This window comes from Enhydra lutris, unplaced genomic scaffold, assembly GCF_002288905.1.
Source record: "Enhydra lutris kenyoni isolate GAN:26980312 unplaced genomic scaffold, ASM228890v2 scaffoldscaffold24, whole genome shotgun sequence".
In the NCBI taxonomy this organism is placed as follows: domain Eukaryota; kingdom Metazoa; phylum Chordata; class Mammalia; order Carnivora; family Mustelidae; genus Enhydra; species Enhydra lutris.
This window is the reverse complement of record NW_019154108.1, coordinates 8990219-9005656: the sequence shown is the minus strand read 5'-3', so window position 1 is coordinate 9005656 and position 15438 is coordinate 8990219. Positions and strand designations below refer to the sequence as shown.

The following is a 15438-nucleotide window of genomic DNA, read 5'->3' as shown; positions in this document are numbered from 1 at the left end:
GTTTGGTGTGTTCTGTAAGTACGTAGAGTTTCTTACTCATTTTTCTTACTATGCCCAGAATCTTCCATAGTGCTTGACCCGTAATTGGCACATGTCATTGAGGCCATGGATATTTAGCATATTCCATCAAAATAGCCAAGTTGTGTGTAGCTACTTAGATCACTGTATTGCTATTCTGATATTTTTCCAAAGCCATCCTTTTTCGTAAATACAAACATTTAATTCATTTTCTAAACAGTTCCCTTTCAGTGGTCTGCTTGAGAATGGCAATTAATCACTTCTATTGTCATTTTTGTAAATTACAGTAATTGATAATCACTTAGAGTCCCATATGTAATTTTTTAAATAGCTTGTTGGATTATAGCAAGGAGAAATTCTTAAAATTTTATCACTGAAACTTCTTTTAGGTATAGTTTTGAAAATATGCTTCCTTCAAAATCTTACTTTGATTCCCGATAGCTCTTTTAAAGCTGAAAAACCTGGGGGCTTGGAGGTGCACTCTGCCTAGGATCACCGCCCGCTGCCGGTGTGGGAGAGGCTGGACTCAGGTCTGGAGCTCCGATTTTAGTCTCTTGTCTTAGTCACCTTGACATCATCAGCACAGCAGGCATACAGCTGAGGTGTAGGTGGACTGGATGGGGCCTTCTTTCCTTTTCTGTTCTTCCTGTTTCTGCTTCATTGAGTTCATTCGTGAGTATTTCTGTGGGCCCACTCATCTTTGGAGTGTCTGTCCTCTGTTCTTTACGTTAAAAGCCACTCAGTCACTTCAGTCCTGAGGTATTTACGGTGTCCCTTACGTGCTCTCACGTCACAGGCGCTGTGGGGGAGAGTGGGGCATGGAATTCCTAATTTCTCAGTGGCTTCTCTGCTAGGACATCACGTTCACCTGCATTAAATAAACCCTGGCCAGACACTTAATAGGAGTTTTGTGGAGAAGGAAACACATTGGAAGAACAATGGTCCGCGAAGAGAATCGTACTGGGTCTGCGCTCTGGGGATACGTGTAAACTACACCTATTTATGGTGTTGGTGTTTGAAAACTTTCGTATTTCAAACAAGAATATAAATTGGCATTCTGTAGTTGGTGTTTTTTAACATTCGTATATCAAAAGGTACGTAACGTTGCTGTACAATATCTAACTGTGAAACAATAGACTTTATGATGTGTTGAATCTACCACCTTTTCATTGTCTTACAGACCACCGGGTCATTGCTTTCTTCCTTACCCAGCTTGAACTCATCCCTTGATTCTCTCAACCCATGTGTCTTGCATCCTCTCTTCTCTTTCTTGCTTTGCCAAACCGACTCGGTTAAAGTACAACTTTGCTGCAATCCAGTTGTCCGTGCTCCGCCTGTGCCCGTGTCGCTGAATGTATCTGGTGGAAGTACACAACCATGACCCTGGCACCGGCTTGAATTTTTGATCGTTAAATTCCAGTGGGCAGGGGGCGCCTGGGTGGCTCAGTGGGTTAAGCGTCTCCCTTCAGCTTAGGTCATGATCTCCGGGTCCTGGGATCGAGCCCTGCATCAGGCTCCCTGCTCAATGGGGAGCCTGCTTCGCCTTATCTCTCTGTCTACCCCTCTGCCTACTTGTGCTCTCTCTGTCTTTGTCAAATAAATAAATAAAATCTTTTTTAAAAACAGATACTGCTTAGGCACAGGTGGGCACAGTTCTTGGTGCTAAGATCGGTGGAGCTTATGTTCTTGTTGAGACAATAAGCAAAAAAGACACTAAGTTAGTCATTTCATATGTTTGAAGATAACACGGAATGAAATAAAAAGTAGAACAGGTCAGAGGGCTGGGGGAGTCCTGGCTGAGAGGCACAGGTCACAGTGTTTAGGATGGTCAAGGTAGGCGTCCGTGAGGAGGTGAGATCTGATCTGAGACTCGAAGGTGGGGAGGGCTTAGCTGCGGGCTGTGTGAGAGGACGGAACGCTGGCACAGAGGGTGCAGTCCACATTCGAGGAAACACACAGAAGCTGGGGGGCCTGGCACAGGGGCCTGAGAGAGAATGTTGACAAGGTGAGGAGGTCAGAAACTTAAGTAGGGTGGGTGAGAGGCCCAGATTATGTAGGACCCCTGCTGGTCATTGAGAGGCCTTTGTTTTCTATTCTTAGTGAACTGGAAACACGGCAAGATTTTTTTTTGGGGGGGGGGACAGCTGATCATGTTAAGGTTTCTGCTACATGTGTTGGGAACAGACACCAGTCAGGGGCAGGGAGAGCTGTTCTAGAGTTTTCAGAGTGTTCACGTGAGAGAGAATGGTGATTTGTTCTGAGAGTAGTGGAAGAGGTGAGGAGTGATACTGGATCTTGATTTTGAAAGGAGCCAACGAGATTTCTAGAATGAGATAGGGGAAGAGAGAAGAGGACCTAAGGGTGAGTCCAGGGCTTTTGACATGAGCACTTGAGAGGATGAGGTTGCTGCCCTGTGCGATGGAGGGAGCAGTAGCAGAGGGGCGGGAGACCAAGGGTGGGAGAGATCGGTTCGTTTTTGGATGAGTTCAGGTTTGTAGTTAGATTCCAGTGAGCTCATATCCAGTGTAGTATTCGTTTCAGGAGCACAGTGCAGTGATTCAACACTCTGTCCATCCCCCATGCTCATCACGAGTCCCGAGTTCTGACGTCTTCTAGAATACACTTCCTAGCTCTAGGTAACGGATCTAGCCCTTCCAAGTTTCTGAGTAGGAAGAACTTTATGGCACCTGAGCAGGTTGAGGCACTTGGCTGTGAGAATCGGAAGCAGAATTGCGTCCTCGGTGAAAGCCAGGGGAAGGCAGATAATTACCAGTATCAAACAGGAGCAGCCCAGGTTTCCAGTCTGGCTGGAAGAAAAGTGAGGAAAGCCGGGAGGAGGGACAGAATCAGGAAAAAAGACAGTAGGCTGTAGGACCCAGTAATTCAGCCAGGTAGATACCGCCCCTGTAGAGGTAATCATGGGTATCACAAAATGCAGATCCAAAATGGGAAGAGGTTTGAATTTTTCTATTGGCCCACCAAGAGATGATGATGGCTGAAACCATGAAACCTTGTTAGAAAAGAGAAGAAAATGAAGCAGAGATCCTTGGGTGAATGATCTTTTCTGGTGAAAGGAGTCCATGAACTAGTCCAGTGTGGCCAACGACAGGATCTTGTAGAGACTTCGAGATGGTAGTTGATGGTTGCTAATGACAGAGGTAGGACAGAACACGCAGACCTTGAGTAAAAACACAGTTGACTTTGTCAGCCGGAGGGAAATTGTTTCTTCCAAAAAGCAGTGTCAGTAAACAACCCTGCCCTACTCTGTCTTGTCATCTAATACCACATATCCTTGAAAACCCACGCAGGTGTACACCTGATGATAATAGCTAACATCTACTGGAAGCTTATGTGTCCTACGTTATGCTGAGTATTTTACTGATTTATTACTAATTCCCACACCAGTTTTATGATGTAGGTACTTGTTTCCCCTTTAATTCTTGAAGACCGGAGAGATTAATTTAACTTGTCCAAGGTTACATGGTAGGAAAAGTAATTGAATCCAGGAATGCTGGTGTTAGAATCCACGCTCTTAGCCACTATGAGATGCTACTTTTCTTTGAAGTCTTCCGAGATATTCCCTGACATAATTTATCCCTTTTGACTCACTGGCTCCACAGACTGTGATGACTGAGAGTTTAGGTGGTATATATCGTCAAAGGGTGTACAGTTTGGCAAGGGATCAGGATACCTTCTTAAGTGAAAAATAATAATACAAGATAATGAAAAATGAGGGATACAATAATGAGAATATGGAGAGGGGAATGTAGGTTTGGATCTGGGCCTTAAAGGTTAGGTATTCTTTTGAGTGTAGGTGATTACTTGGGGGTAAGGGTGAACTCAGCGGACGCCAGTCCAGGTCGTAAGAGCAGCTGGAGCGAAGGTGTAGATAAAGGACAGAGCAAGATGTATCTGGGGAAACTTCAGTCATCCGGTTTGGTTGGTTGATAGAGCATGTGGCTGGAATGGGTGTTAGATTGGAAAGGAAGACTGAGGCCAGGTTGTGAACATCCCGAGGGGAGGCCTGTGGCAAGCTGTGAGAGGGCAGTGGTTTTGCCTCGAACAGAATTCTTTCGTTCTCGACTATTTACTTCGTGGTTTGAATGTAAGTATATTCAAAGAGACATTTTATGTTATTTCTAGAATGCCAGTTAATGAAAACAGAACGACCAAAGCCAAACACATTTATTATCAGATGTCTTCAGTGGACCACTGTTATAGAGAGAACATTTCATGTAGATACTCCAGAGGAAAGGTAAGAAACCTGTTTTTCCTATTTCATGAAAAAGCAACAGTCGGTGTAAAGATATATGTGTATCTGACGCCCGCATTTGTAAATCTGTGCGAACACATTTGTCAAATCCTGTAGTCCCTTAATGATTGTTTCTGGTATGATAACAGGGGCTTGCAACAACCTCAGGAACTGCTGTAAGATATTCTTCTCAACAAAAACCAGGACATTTAAAAACTGAAATATAAACTGGGACGTTTTTATAACTACACTACCTTAAAAAATGGTCGAATTGATTGTGTTCGTATTTGGAATCCGGAGGCTGGTCCTGGCACGGGTTTCAAGCAGCGCTGCCATTATGCAGGGGCTGCCCAAGTGTGAGGCAGGGAAGGATCCTGAGACTGGAACTAAGCTCCCTGAAAAACCAGGACCTGGATTCACTGGCCTCGACCGGCCTCATTGCTAAAGAGGGGAGTGGCCACTTCCCTGAGCCCATATTGTCATGCTCCGGATCTGTGCATTCCTGCGATCTCTGTCCCCCAACCCCCTAGTTCTGTTTTCATACCCTTTTATCTGGTGCTAACTGAGTTAAGTCCAACAAGCCCAACCACAAAACCATTTTCTTGCACAGATGTTATCATGGTTGATCCAAATCAGCAACTTCATGAAGTCAAATATTACTAGCTTTATGTTCCAAATGAGTAAAGCAGGTCTTAGGAGATTTGTCTAAGATTTTTGGAAAAAAAAGCCAAAAGTAACCTCTCATAAGGCTTTAGTAAATAGTAAAGTATTATTTTAATAATGCTTTTGATCAGTAAACATAATTTTATAACCGGAGTTAAGGACAGATCCAATTTTCTTTTGTACACTCCCGGTCTTACTCTGTGCAGACATATTTAGGTCTTGAGCGTACATAAATTCCGTATGTCTTTTCTCCCTGTCCACTCCTGTCCTCCCGGGGCATTTCTATCTGCTAAGTCCTCAGTGTGCTTATACTTCCACCCGTAACCATCATTGGGGCAGTTCCCATTCATCTGTCAGATCTGAGCTTCAAACACCACATTTCCTACAAAACCTTCTCTGACTCTTGTAGACGAGGGAGGTCCCCCCGCTAGAGACTGTGCACCTCCCTGTACCTTTTATATCCAGTCTCTCAGCCCTGTAATCTTCATTTGCCTTTCTCACTAGACCGTGAGGTTCTTGACTAGCAGGGATCGTATTTTCCTTGCTCAATATTCTATCTTTACAGCCTAGTCCAGGATCCAGCATAGTATTTGTTGACTGGCTGAATGAATGGAAATATTATTCTTAGTGGATTTACAACATCTCATTGAAGCATGATTAATTTTGCCATTTACGTTTGCAAAGCTGGATTTACGCCATGTCTTAAGACTTCAGAGTAGTTCCTGCATTTATATATCATGCTACTTTTCTGAACAATCAGTTTTTATTTGCATTTATGACTAGAAGAAAGCAGTTTTAGTAAAAAAATGGAAAAACAGCATCTTTATATTTACCATGGGGTGTGTTTTTCTACATTCATCTAGAATCTGGTGCTTGGAGATTTTATATGACTTTAATGTTAATGAAGACTTAGAAAAAATGTAGTGAGAACTAGAAAAGCTGTGTATTTTCTATGTTCTGTCTGCCAGTCTAAAATCCGTTCTTGTTGTAAATGAAATATGTATCTCTAATCTTAATCTAAAAAAAACCCTTCTATTTGTTTTATTGCATGATAGACGTTTAGAATCTGCATTTTCCAAGGGATGAGACTATTGTACCAGCTCGGTTCTTCATTTCTTTTCATTGAATAATCCATTCTGTCTTCATTGATTACGGATGGCACATATACATAAATATTTGTATTTTTAGGTTTTTTTCTCTTTGATTTCTCTGTCATTCTAGCAGTAAGACCGCATGGTCTTTGTTAGAGAAGGCTAATAAAGCTTTTAACTTCTAAGGGAAGGAAAAGGCCTTAACTAAAAGTAAGAAAATTAAGAAAGGAAAAAATTTCAGGTAAAAGCAAACATTAGAGTAAAGCAAAACTTCAGTTGCTGCTTTTTTTTGGTCCCCCAAAACGTTCTTAGCTTTTGCAGGCATAGTATCTGCAAATAATAGTAATTTTGTCTCTTCCTTTCAGGTAGGATGACCTATTATTTTTTTGTTTTAAAATAATATATAATAATTTTTCTGATAGCATAAACATTTGTTTTTTCTCTGGTTTGACTGAACGCACTTCAAATTACTCACTGTCATATATGAAATATGATGTTTCATGTACAGTTTATTTTGTTACACTGGGACATCCACTTTACAACCGAGAGTATTTTTCTTTCTTAGAGCTTATCACTTTCATTGTCACAACGATGGCCCCACTACACTTGCCCACACACGTTCATGTGCACGCCTATACCCCTTCTGTCACAGCTACAGGGAGCTGTTTGTAGTTTCCCAAGTCCCAGTTCTGCAGTGACTCTCACATCGCTTGTGCGGCTTCCGGGCCTCTTTGCCCTTATACCAGACATGCCTTCCATTGCTTGTTTCTTCCTATACCAGCTCACCGTATACCTCCCCATTTATAAATCATTTCGCTCCTTTGGTCCCCACTCCAAACTTAACATTGTTTTTCTTCTCAGTGCAAACGTGTTATCATTTTACCTAGAACACTTCATTGTACATGTTTACAGTATCAGGGTTTCCCTTCTGGCTGTAAGTTCATACTACACCATGGCTAACTGAGCTTTACTAGCATACATATATTAGGCATTTTAATTAAATGCATATTTTTAAATGAATGATTATGAAAATTGATTCATTTTCATTTAAGTAGTATGTATACTTTAAATAGATAAATTTATTTGCTTCATGGGGGGGTCTCCATTCTGTTTTCCAAATTGAGTATATTTTCTAACATTATGTGGGAACTAGAAGATTGCTTGCTTTCTTTGATTAGTGAGATATTTGGGCCCAATACTTCTCTGCAGAGCATACATCCATATTTTAATTGTGGTGAGTGAGGGTAATTTAGGTCAACAGTCAACCTGAGAACTCTCTGAAAAGATGGACAAAATTTAAAAAGAGGAAAAGGCATACACAGGACAATTTACCTGTGAAGAATGATGGGAACAAAACTTTATGGAAGGGTGAAAACCCAGAGAGATGAGCCCACTCTTTTACTAGGGTTTGCCTGCCGATTCTAGAAGTGTCTGAGACGCTGACATTTGGAGTAACTGTCAGATGTAGGAATCATGTCCTGGAATCCAGGGCCTACCAAAGAGGGGTCATGGTACGTCAGTACATTTTAGGTTGGCACTAGGAAAAAGGATAAACTGGATTTAGATTTACCTTTTAAGGACTGAAGTCTAGCTTTCAATTATTTGAGGTCTTAAGTTTGGTTAATGTGATCCACTTTTGCTAAGTCTCCTTGGGACTGTTAAAAGTAAATATAGACAATCTCAAACTCTATTTACATTTTAATGTACACTGTTTGATAGGATTAAAAAATAAACAAGTACACAACGGTTCAAAGATTCTGAAACCACAGAGACAAAACAGACAACTAAATAGGCTCTCCAGATAATGGAGTTAACGGACAGAGATGAAAAGAACTCTGTGTGAGTATATTCAAGGAAATAACATTTAAGACAGGAAATTCATCAGAGAGCTAGAAATTATAAAAAAGAATAAAATGGGAATTCTAAAATTGAAAAAAAAATTTTAAATTACGAGTACTGGTGGATAGTTTTAACAGTAAATTAGGCCTAACATTGGGGAAAATTAGGAGCTCAAATATAGGTTATAACAGAATATGCAGAATGAAACATGGAGATAAGGATGGAAAATAAAAGTAAATAAGAAGCCAGTGTAAGATGAATGCAGTGAGAAGGTCTTACATATACTTAATTGGAGTTTCAAAATGGAGGAGAGAAACAATGGATCAGAAAATATTTGAAGTGATAATGGCTGAAAAATTTCTAAAATGGCTAAAGATAGCAAACCACATATTTGGGAAGTCCTGAAAAATCTCATGCCGGAAAAATACAAAGAAAAACCACTTAGTGTCATTAGACTTTTGAAAACAGAGACGTGGGAAAATCCTCAAAGCCAATAGAGATAAGTTGCCTTCAAAAGAGCATCAATTAGACCAAAAGGTGTTATCAATAGAAATAACTGACATGTAATATATGGGATGGAATGATAATTGGAGATAATGGAATGATGTTCTCAAAGTGCTGAAAGAAAATAAATGCTAATGAGCAAAACCACATTCGAAGGGTGAAACTAAGATGAAAATATTTCAGTCAAATATTTGAATAACTTCAGTTAAGAAATGATAGAATTTCTCACCAGCAGACTTGCAGGAAAGGAAATACTAACAGCATTATTCAGACAGACTAAAAATAATCCCAGATGGGAGAAGAGATGTAAGAAGGAATGAAAAACAAAATAGTAAATAAGTTGATAAAACCAAAGGAGTATTGATCTTATGAATAATAATAACATTTTGTGCTTTAATTATATGAATAATGAAAAATTAAAATAATAATATATAAACTGAGGTTGAGGGGAAAATGAGAGTTAATGTCTTATGACATAACTGTTTCCTAGAAGACTCAAAAGTATGGACATATAATATTAGATTTTGTTAAATTGAGGATGAATGTTAAGATTTCATTGCTAAAAGGAAAGCAAGCACATGATGACTACAATGCTGATATGAGGAGAAATAGAATCATAAAAAATTTATTAATCCAGAGTACATTATGTAAGTTGACTGTGTGAAGTTAATGCTATGTATAAAAGTATGCCAAAAACAAAGCAGGGAAGCCAACAGGAAAAATGAAATGGAATTCTGAAAATTTTTAAAATAATGAAACAAAAACAGGGAGGACAAAAAGAAGAGGAGAAAAGTAGGAAAAAGCAAAATGGTAGACTTATGTGTAACCATATATATAGTTCAATTAAGTATTAATGGGTTAAACACTGCAGTTAAAAGGCAAAGAGTTTCAGAATTAAAAATACGAGGCCGATTTATGTGCTGTTTATAAGAAATGCACTTTAAGCATTATAAAGACATAGCTAAGTTGAAAATAAATGGATTAGAAAAATATATTATGCCAACAATAACCATAGGGAGAGATTTGCTATATCAGATTTCAAAATAAAATAATATTTTAGAGAGTTCCAGGACATTTTATAATGATAAAAGCGTCAATTAATATGGATGCTGTAACAATCATAAATATGTATACATGCAATAACAGAATTGGACAGAGAATTGGACAGAGAAAGTTGACAATCCCACAACCATATTTGTAGATTTTTAAATTCTTTCCAGTAAGTGATAGAGCAGCTAGAGAAAAACAATAAGCAAAGTCGTAGAATAACACTGTCATCCACCTTGATGTAGTTGATATTTACAGAATACTATACCCAAAAGTGAGAGTATACACATTGTTTTCAAACGCACATGGTATATTTACCAGGACAGCTCATATTCTGGATCATAAACAATTCTTAATATATTTAGCATGTCTGAAATTATATAAAATATGGTTTTTGCTTCAATAGAATTGCTTCGAAATCAGTAAGAATAAGAACCTGAAAAGCTCCTAAGTATTTGGAAATTAAACAGCATACCTCTTAAAAATCATTGGGTCAAAAACAAAATTCACAGGAGCCATTAGAAAATCATTTTTAAATGAGTGATAATGAAAATAAAGCATATAAAAATTAGTGCTTAGAAGGAAATTTTATAACAATAAATGCCTATACACAAAAAGAAGAAAGTTAAGTCAGTAACCTAAGCTTTCTTTTTAAGAAACTAGGAAAGTAGAGTAAACCCAAGTAAACATCCAGAGGAGATAGTAGAACTCAAAAATCAGTGAAATAGAAAACAAAATGATCATCAATAAACCAAAGCTATTTCTTTGAAAAAAACGAAAAGAATGGAAAGCGTCTTGGAAGATTGTTAAAGAAAAGGAAGAAAAGAGGGAATACACAGATTACAAATATACCAACCCAAGAAAACATTAGAAAACTTGAACAGCCAATGTCAATGAATAGAATTGAATTAATAATTTAAAAACCTTTTCTCAAAGAAAACTCCCAAGTCCAGATGGCTTCACTGATGAGTTCTGTCAAATATTTAAAGAAATATTACCAGTCCTACACAATCTATTTCAGAAAATAATGGAGAAGAGAACACTTTCCAACTTATTTAAAAGGGCACTCCTGTTTCAAAAACCAGGCAAAGCTATCATAAGAAGATAGAACTATAGTCTAATATACTTGCAAACATCAGTGCAAAGTTTCTTAACAAAATTTTAACAAATTCCAAAAATATGGAAAAGATAATAAATCATGACCAAATGGAGTGTATCCAAAGAGTTCACTTGCATTATTATCTGAAATCATTAAACTAAATTCACTATATTTAGAGGATAAAGTAGAAAAACCACATGGTCATCGCAACAGATGCAGGAAAAGCATTTGCCAGAATTCAGTACCCTTTCATCACTGAAACACTCAGCTGACAAGGGATAGAGGAAACTTACTCAACTTCTGTCTATAAAAAAACCTATAGCTTATGTGATCATCAAAGGTAAAACCTTCAGTGCTCTCTCCCTAAGATCTGGAACAGAGTAGCAATGTCTTCTCTCACCAGTTTTATTTAACATTCTACTAATTGTCTGATATAGGTCATTTAAGGCAAGAAAAATAAGTAGAAGGCAAATAGATTGGAAAGAAAGATGTAAAACTGCTCTTATTTTTAGACATTTGTCAACTTAATAAGGCTTCAGGGTACAAGGTAAACATACAAAACCAACTTTATTTGTAAGTACTACCAAAAAATCAGAAAGTTAAAAAAATTTTTAAAAGCCTCCACAGCAGCATAAATAGTTAGGAATAGATAACTCAGGAAGGGGTCTCTAAGAAAGTGAAGAATGCTGCCAAAGAAAGAAACTTTCTAAGAAAACAGTCAATTGATGTTGTTCAAGGGAGATTGGCAGAGTAGGAAGATTTTGAGATCACCTCCTCTCACAGTCACACCGTTGCCATAACTATATATAGAGTAACTCACTTTGAGAAAAACCTGAAGACTACTGAACAGCTCTTCCATGACTAAAGATATATTTTAAAAACCACATCAAGAAGAGTAGGAGGTACAGAGACAAACTTGGAAACCAAACCTCAGATACGCTAACCCACAAACAGGAGGGCTATCAGAGTTGCAGAAGTCTTGTGTGAGGACCTCTATTGGACACCTCAGCCCTGGATTTGCACTGGGAAGGCATGCCTCCATAGCCTCTGGCTTTGAAAATTAGTGGGTCTTAACTCCAGGAAAGGTGGAGAGCTATATGTAACAGCACTCTCAAAGAATGTGTGCACAGTATCACTCACTCTGAGACCCAGTATAGAGGCAGTAGTTTGAAAGCTTCTGGGCTATTTGTGAAGATTGGAAGGTTGTGCTGGAGGATCAGGAATCTGTAGGAACTTTCTCCAGTAATGGAAGAACTGGCAGGTGCTATTTTTCTTGACCTCCTTCAGTGTAGTTGGCCCCTTGCTGGAAGGCACCAGTCCTGACACTCTCCTTCTGCCTTGCTAGCACTGCAGACACCTGCCATATGGACCTGCACTGATGGGTGTCCCTCCAAAGCTGCTCCTGCCCCTCCACACCCAGCAGGCATCACTTAGAGGGAATAACAGCAGACTAAAGTATGCAGAAGAACAGATCAACAATCCGAAAGACAAAACCTGAAAGTACTGGAAGACACTCAAGCTGAACAGCAAAGAGTAAAAGAATCTAAAAATATGAAGATATGTAAGGGACAACATGAAACTTAGTAATATTTGCATTATAGGGTTCTCAAAGGAGAAGAGAGAGAAAAGGGGGAAGAAAACTTCTTTGAAGAACTAAGAATTGAATACTTCCTAACCTGGAGAAGGAAACAGACAGCCAGGTCCAGGAAGCATAAAGAGTCCTAAATAAGATAAACCCAAAGAGATCCGCATCAAGACACACAATAATTAAAATTTCAAAAATTAAAGATGAAAAATAATCGTAGAGGTAGCAAGTTATATAAAAGGGAAATGTGGTAAGGCTGATCTTTCAGCAGAAACTTTGCAAGCCAGAAGCGAGTGGCATGATATAATCTAAGTGATGAAAGGAAGAAAACTAGAACCAAGAATACTCTATTCAGCAGGGTTGTCATTCACCATAGAAGGAAGGAGAAAAGAGTTTCCCAGACAAATGAAAGTTAAGCTCATCACAACTCAACTGGCTTTATAAGAAATGTTAAAGGGACTTTTTTTTCTTTTTTTTTTTTATAATTTAAATTTTATTTTTTTTAAACATATAATATATTTTTATCCCCAGGGGTACAGGTCTGTGAATCGCCAGGTTTACACATTTCACAGCACTCACCATAGCACATACCCTCCCCAATGTCCATAACACCACCCCCCTCTCCCAACCCACCTCCCCCCATCAACCCTCAGTTTGTTTTGTGAGATTAAGAGTCACTTATGTTTTGTCTCCCTCCCAATCCCATCTTGTTTCATTTACTCTTCTCCTACCTCCTTAACCCCCCATGTTGCATCTTCTCTCCTAAATGGACTTTTTTAAGAAGAAAAGACAGGCCATAATGAGAACGAAGAAAATTACTACTGAAAAATTTCAGTGGTAAAACCAAACATATGGTAAAGGTAGTCAGTCATTTATAAAACTAGTATGAAGATCAAGAGATGAAAGTAGTAAAATCAGTTATATCTAGAATAATTAATTAATGTATATACAAATTAAAATGTAAACTGTGAAGTCAAATACATAAAATGTGGAGAGCAGTAGTGAAAATATAGTGCTTTTAGAATGTGTTAAATTGAACATTAGCTTTAATAGACTTATATACATAGAGTGTTTTATGTGAACCTTATATGAACCATACACTGAAAACCTTTAATAGATATAAAACCTCTAAAGAGAAAAGAATCTAAACTTAGCACTCAAGAAAATCATAAAATCACAAGGGAGGAGAGTAAGAGAAGAAGAAAGGAACCAAGAAGAACTACAAAACAACCAGAAAATGGTTACATGCCAGTTGTTATATGCCAACAAATGGCAATAAGTGCATCCCTATCAGTAATTACTTTTAATGTAAATGGACTTTCAGTTCCACTCAAAAGATAAAGGGTGACTGAATGAGAGGGAAAAAAATAAGACCCAGCTAGATGCTGTCTACCAGAGACTCACTTCAGACCTTAAGACACAGACAGACTGAAAGCGAAGGGCTAACAAAACATAGACTGTATGAATGGAAGTGGGGAAAAAAAAAAAAAAAAAAAAGACGACGAAGCTAGGGTAATGATACTCCTATCAGACAAAATAAACTTTCAAAGAAAGACTGTAACAGGAGACATAGATGGGCATTGCATAATGATGAAGGGATCAAGTCAAGAATATAATGGTTATCAATTTCCATGCACCAACATAGGAGCACCTAAATATATAAAGCAAATTAACAGACATGAAAGTAGAAATTAACATAATAGGAGGGGATTTTAGCACCCCATTTACATCAGTGGAGAAATTATGCAGAAAACAATTAATAAAGAAGGAAACAGTGGCTTGAACGACACATTAGACCAGACCTAACAGATATATACACAGAGAAAACTTAAAAAATTGATGCAGAGAAATGAAAATGGAAATACAACAGTTCAAAATCTTTGCTACCCAGCAAAGGCAGTTATAAGAAGCAAATTTCCAATGATACAGGCCTACCAAAAGAGAAAAAAACAAAAATCTCCAACATTCTAACCTTAGTCAAGAAAAAGAAGGACCAAGCCCAGTGTTAGTAGAGGGAAAGAAATAATCACACCAGAGTGGAAATAAATAAAATGGAGACTTAAAAAAATAGTGGAAAAGATCAATGAAACTAAGAGCTAGTTTGTTGAAAAGCAGAACAAAATTGATAGACCTTTAGCCAGACTCTTAACAAAAAAAGACAGGACTCCAAATTAGAAATGAAACAAAAATTATAGCTGACACCACAGAAATACAAAGGGTTTAAAGTGATTCTTATGAAAAATTATATGCCAATAAATTGGGCAACCTAGAAGAGATGGATAAATTAGTAGAAACCTAGAATCTTCCAAGATGAAAGATGAAGAAATAGAAAATGTAAACAGACTAATTAGTAATAATAGAATTGAGTCAGTAATCAAATAACTCCCAATAAGTAAAAAAGTCCAGGACCAGATAGCTTCATAGTTAATTTTATGAAATATTTAATACCTATTACTTAATAGGTATTAAATTTAAGATTTGATTAACTCAAATTAAATGAAATAAATTTAATAATAGATTAATTTAAATCTAAAATAGATTTAATAATAGAAGATTTAATACCTATTCTTCTCGAACTGTTCCTAGAAAATTAAAGAGTAAGGATTGTTTCTAAATTCATTCTGTGAGACCAGCATGAGTGTAATTCCAAAACCAGACAAATACACTATAGAAAGAAAATTATAGGCCAATATCTCTGATGAATACAGATGCAAAATTGGAACAAAACGTTAACAAACCAGATTCGAAGTACATTAAAAGGATCATTCCCCATGACCAAATAGGATTTATTCCATGGTGCAAGGATGGTTTTATATCCACAGATCAGTCAGTGAGTGTGATACAGCACATTAACAAAATGAGGATAGAAATCATATAATCATCTCCATAGATTCAGAAAAAGCATTTAACGAATTACAACATCCATTCATTCTCAACAGAATGGGTATAGAGGGATTGTACCTCCATACAGTAAAGTCCATAAACACATAGCTAGCTTCATACTTAATGGTGAAAATTTGCAAGCTTTTCCTCTACGATCAGGAGCAAGACTAGGATGTCCACTCTTACCCTTTTTAATCAACTCAGTACTGGAAGTGTTAACCCTGGCAGTCAGAAAAGAAAAATAAAAGGCATCCAAATTGACAAGGAAGAAGTAAAACTGTCACTTTTTGTAGGTGAGTGATACTATATGTAGAAAACCCTAGAACTTGACCAAGAAAATTAGTAGAAGTAATAAATGAATTCAGTAAATTTGCAGGATACAAAAGTAACATACAGAAATCTATAGCTTTTCTAGGCACTTATAAGAAACTATCAGAAAGAGAAATTAAGATTTGCA

The 15438-nt window shown here is 37.6% G+C and overlaps 1 protein-coding gene across 1 annotated transcript in view; it reads left to right on the top strand.

The window, feature by feature from the left end:
* Positions 1 to 15438, top strand: part of LOC111150885 (AKT serine/threonine kinase 3) — a 314865-nt gene that overhangs the window by 153089 nt on the left and 146338 nt on the right. Inside the window, exon 4 of the mRNA XM_022508564.1 lies at positions 4162 to 4273. Within this exon, the coding sequence (XP_022364272.1) occupies positions 4162 to 4273 (112 nt within the window). The remainder of the gene's footprint in view (positions 1 to 4161; positions 4274 to 15438) is intronic.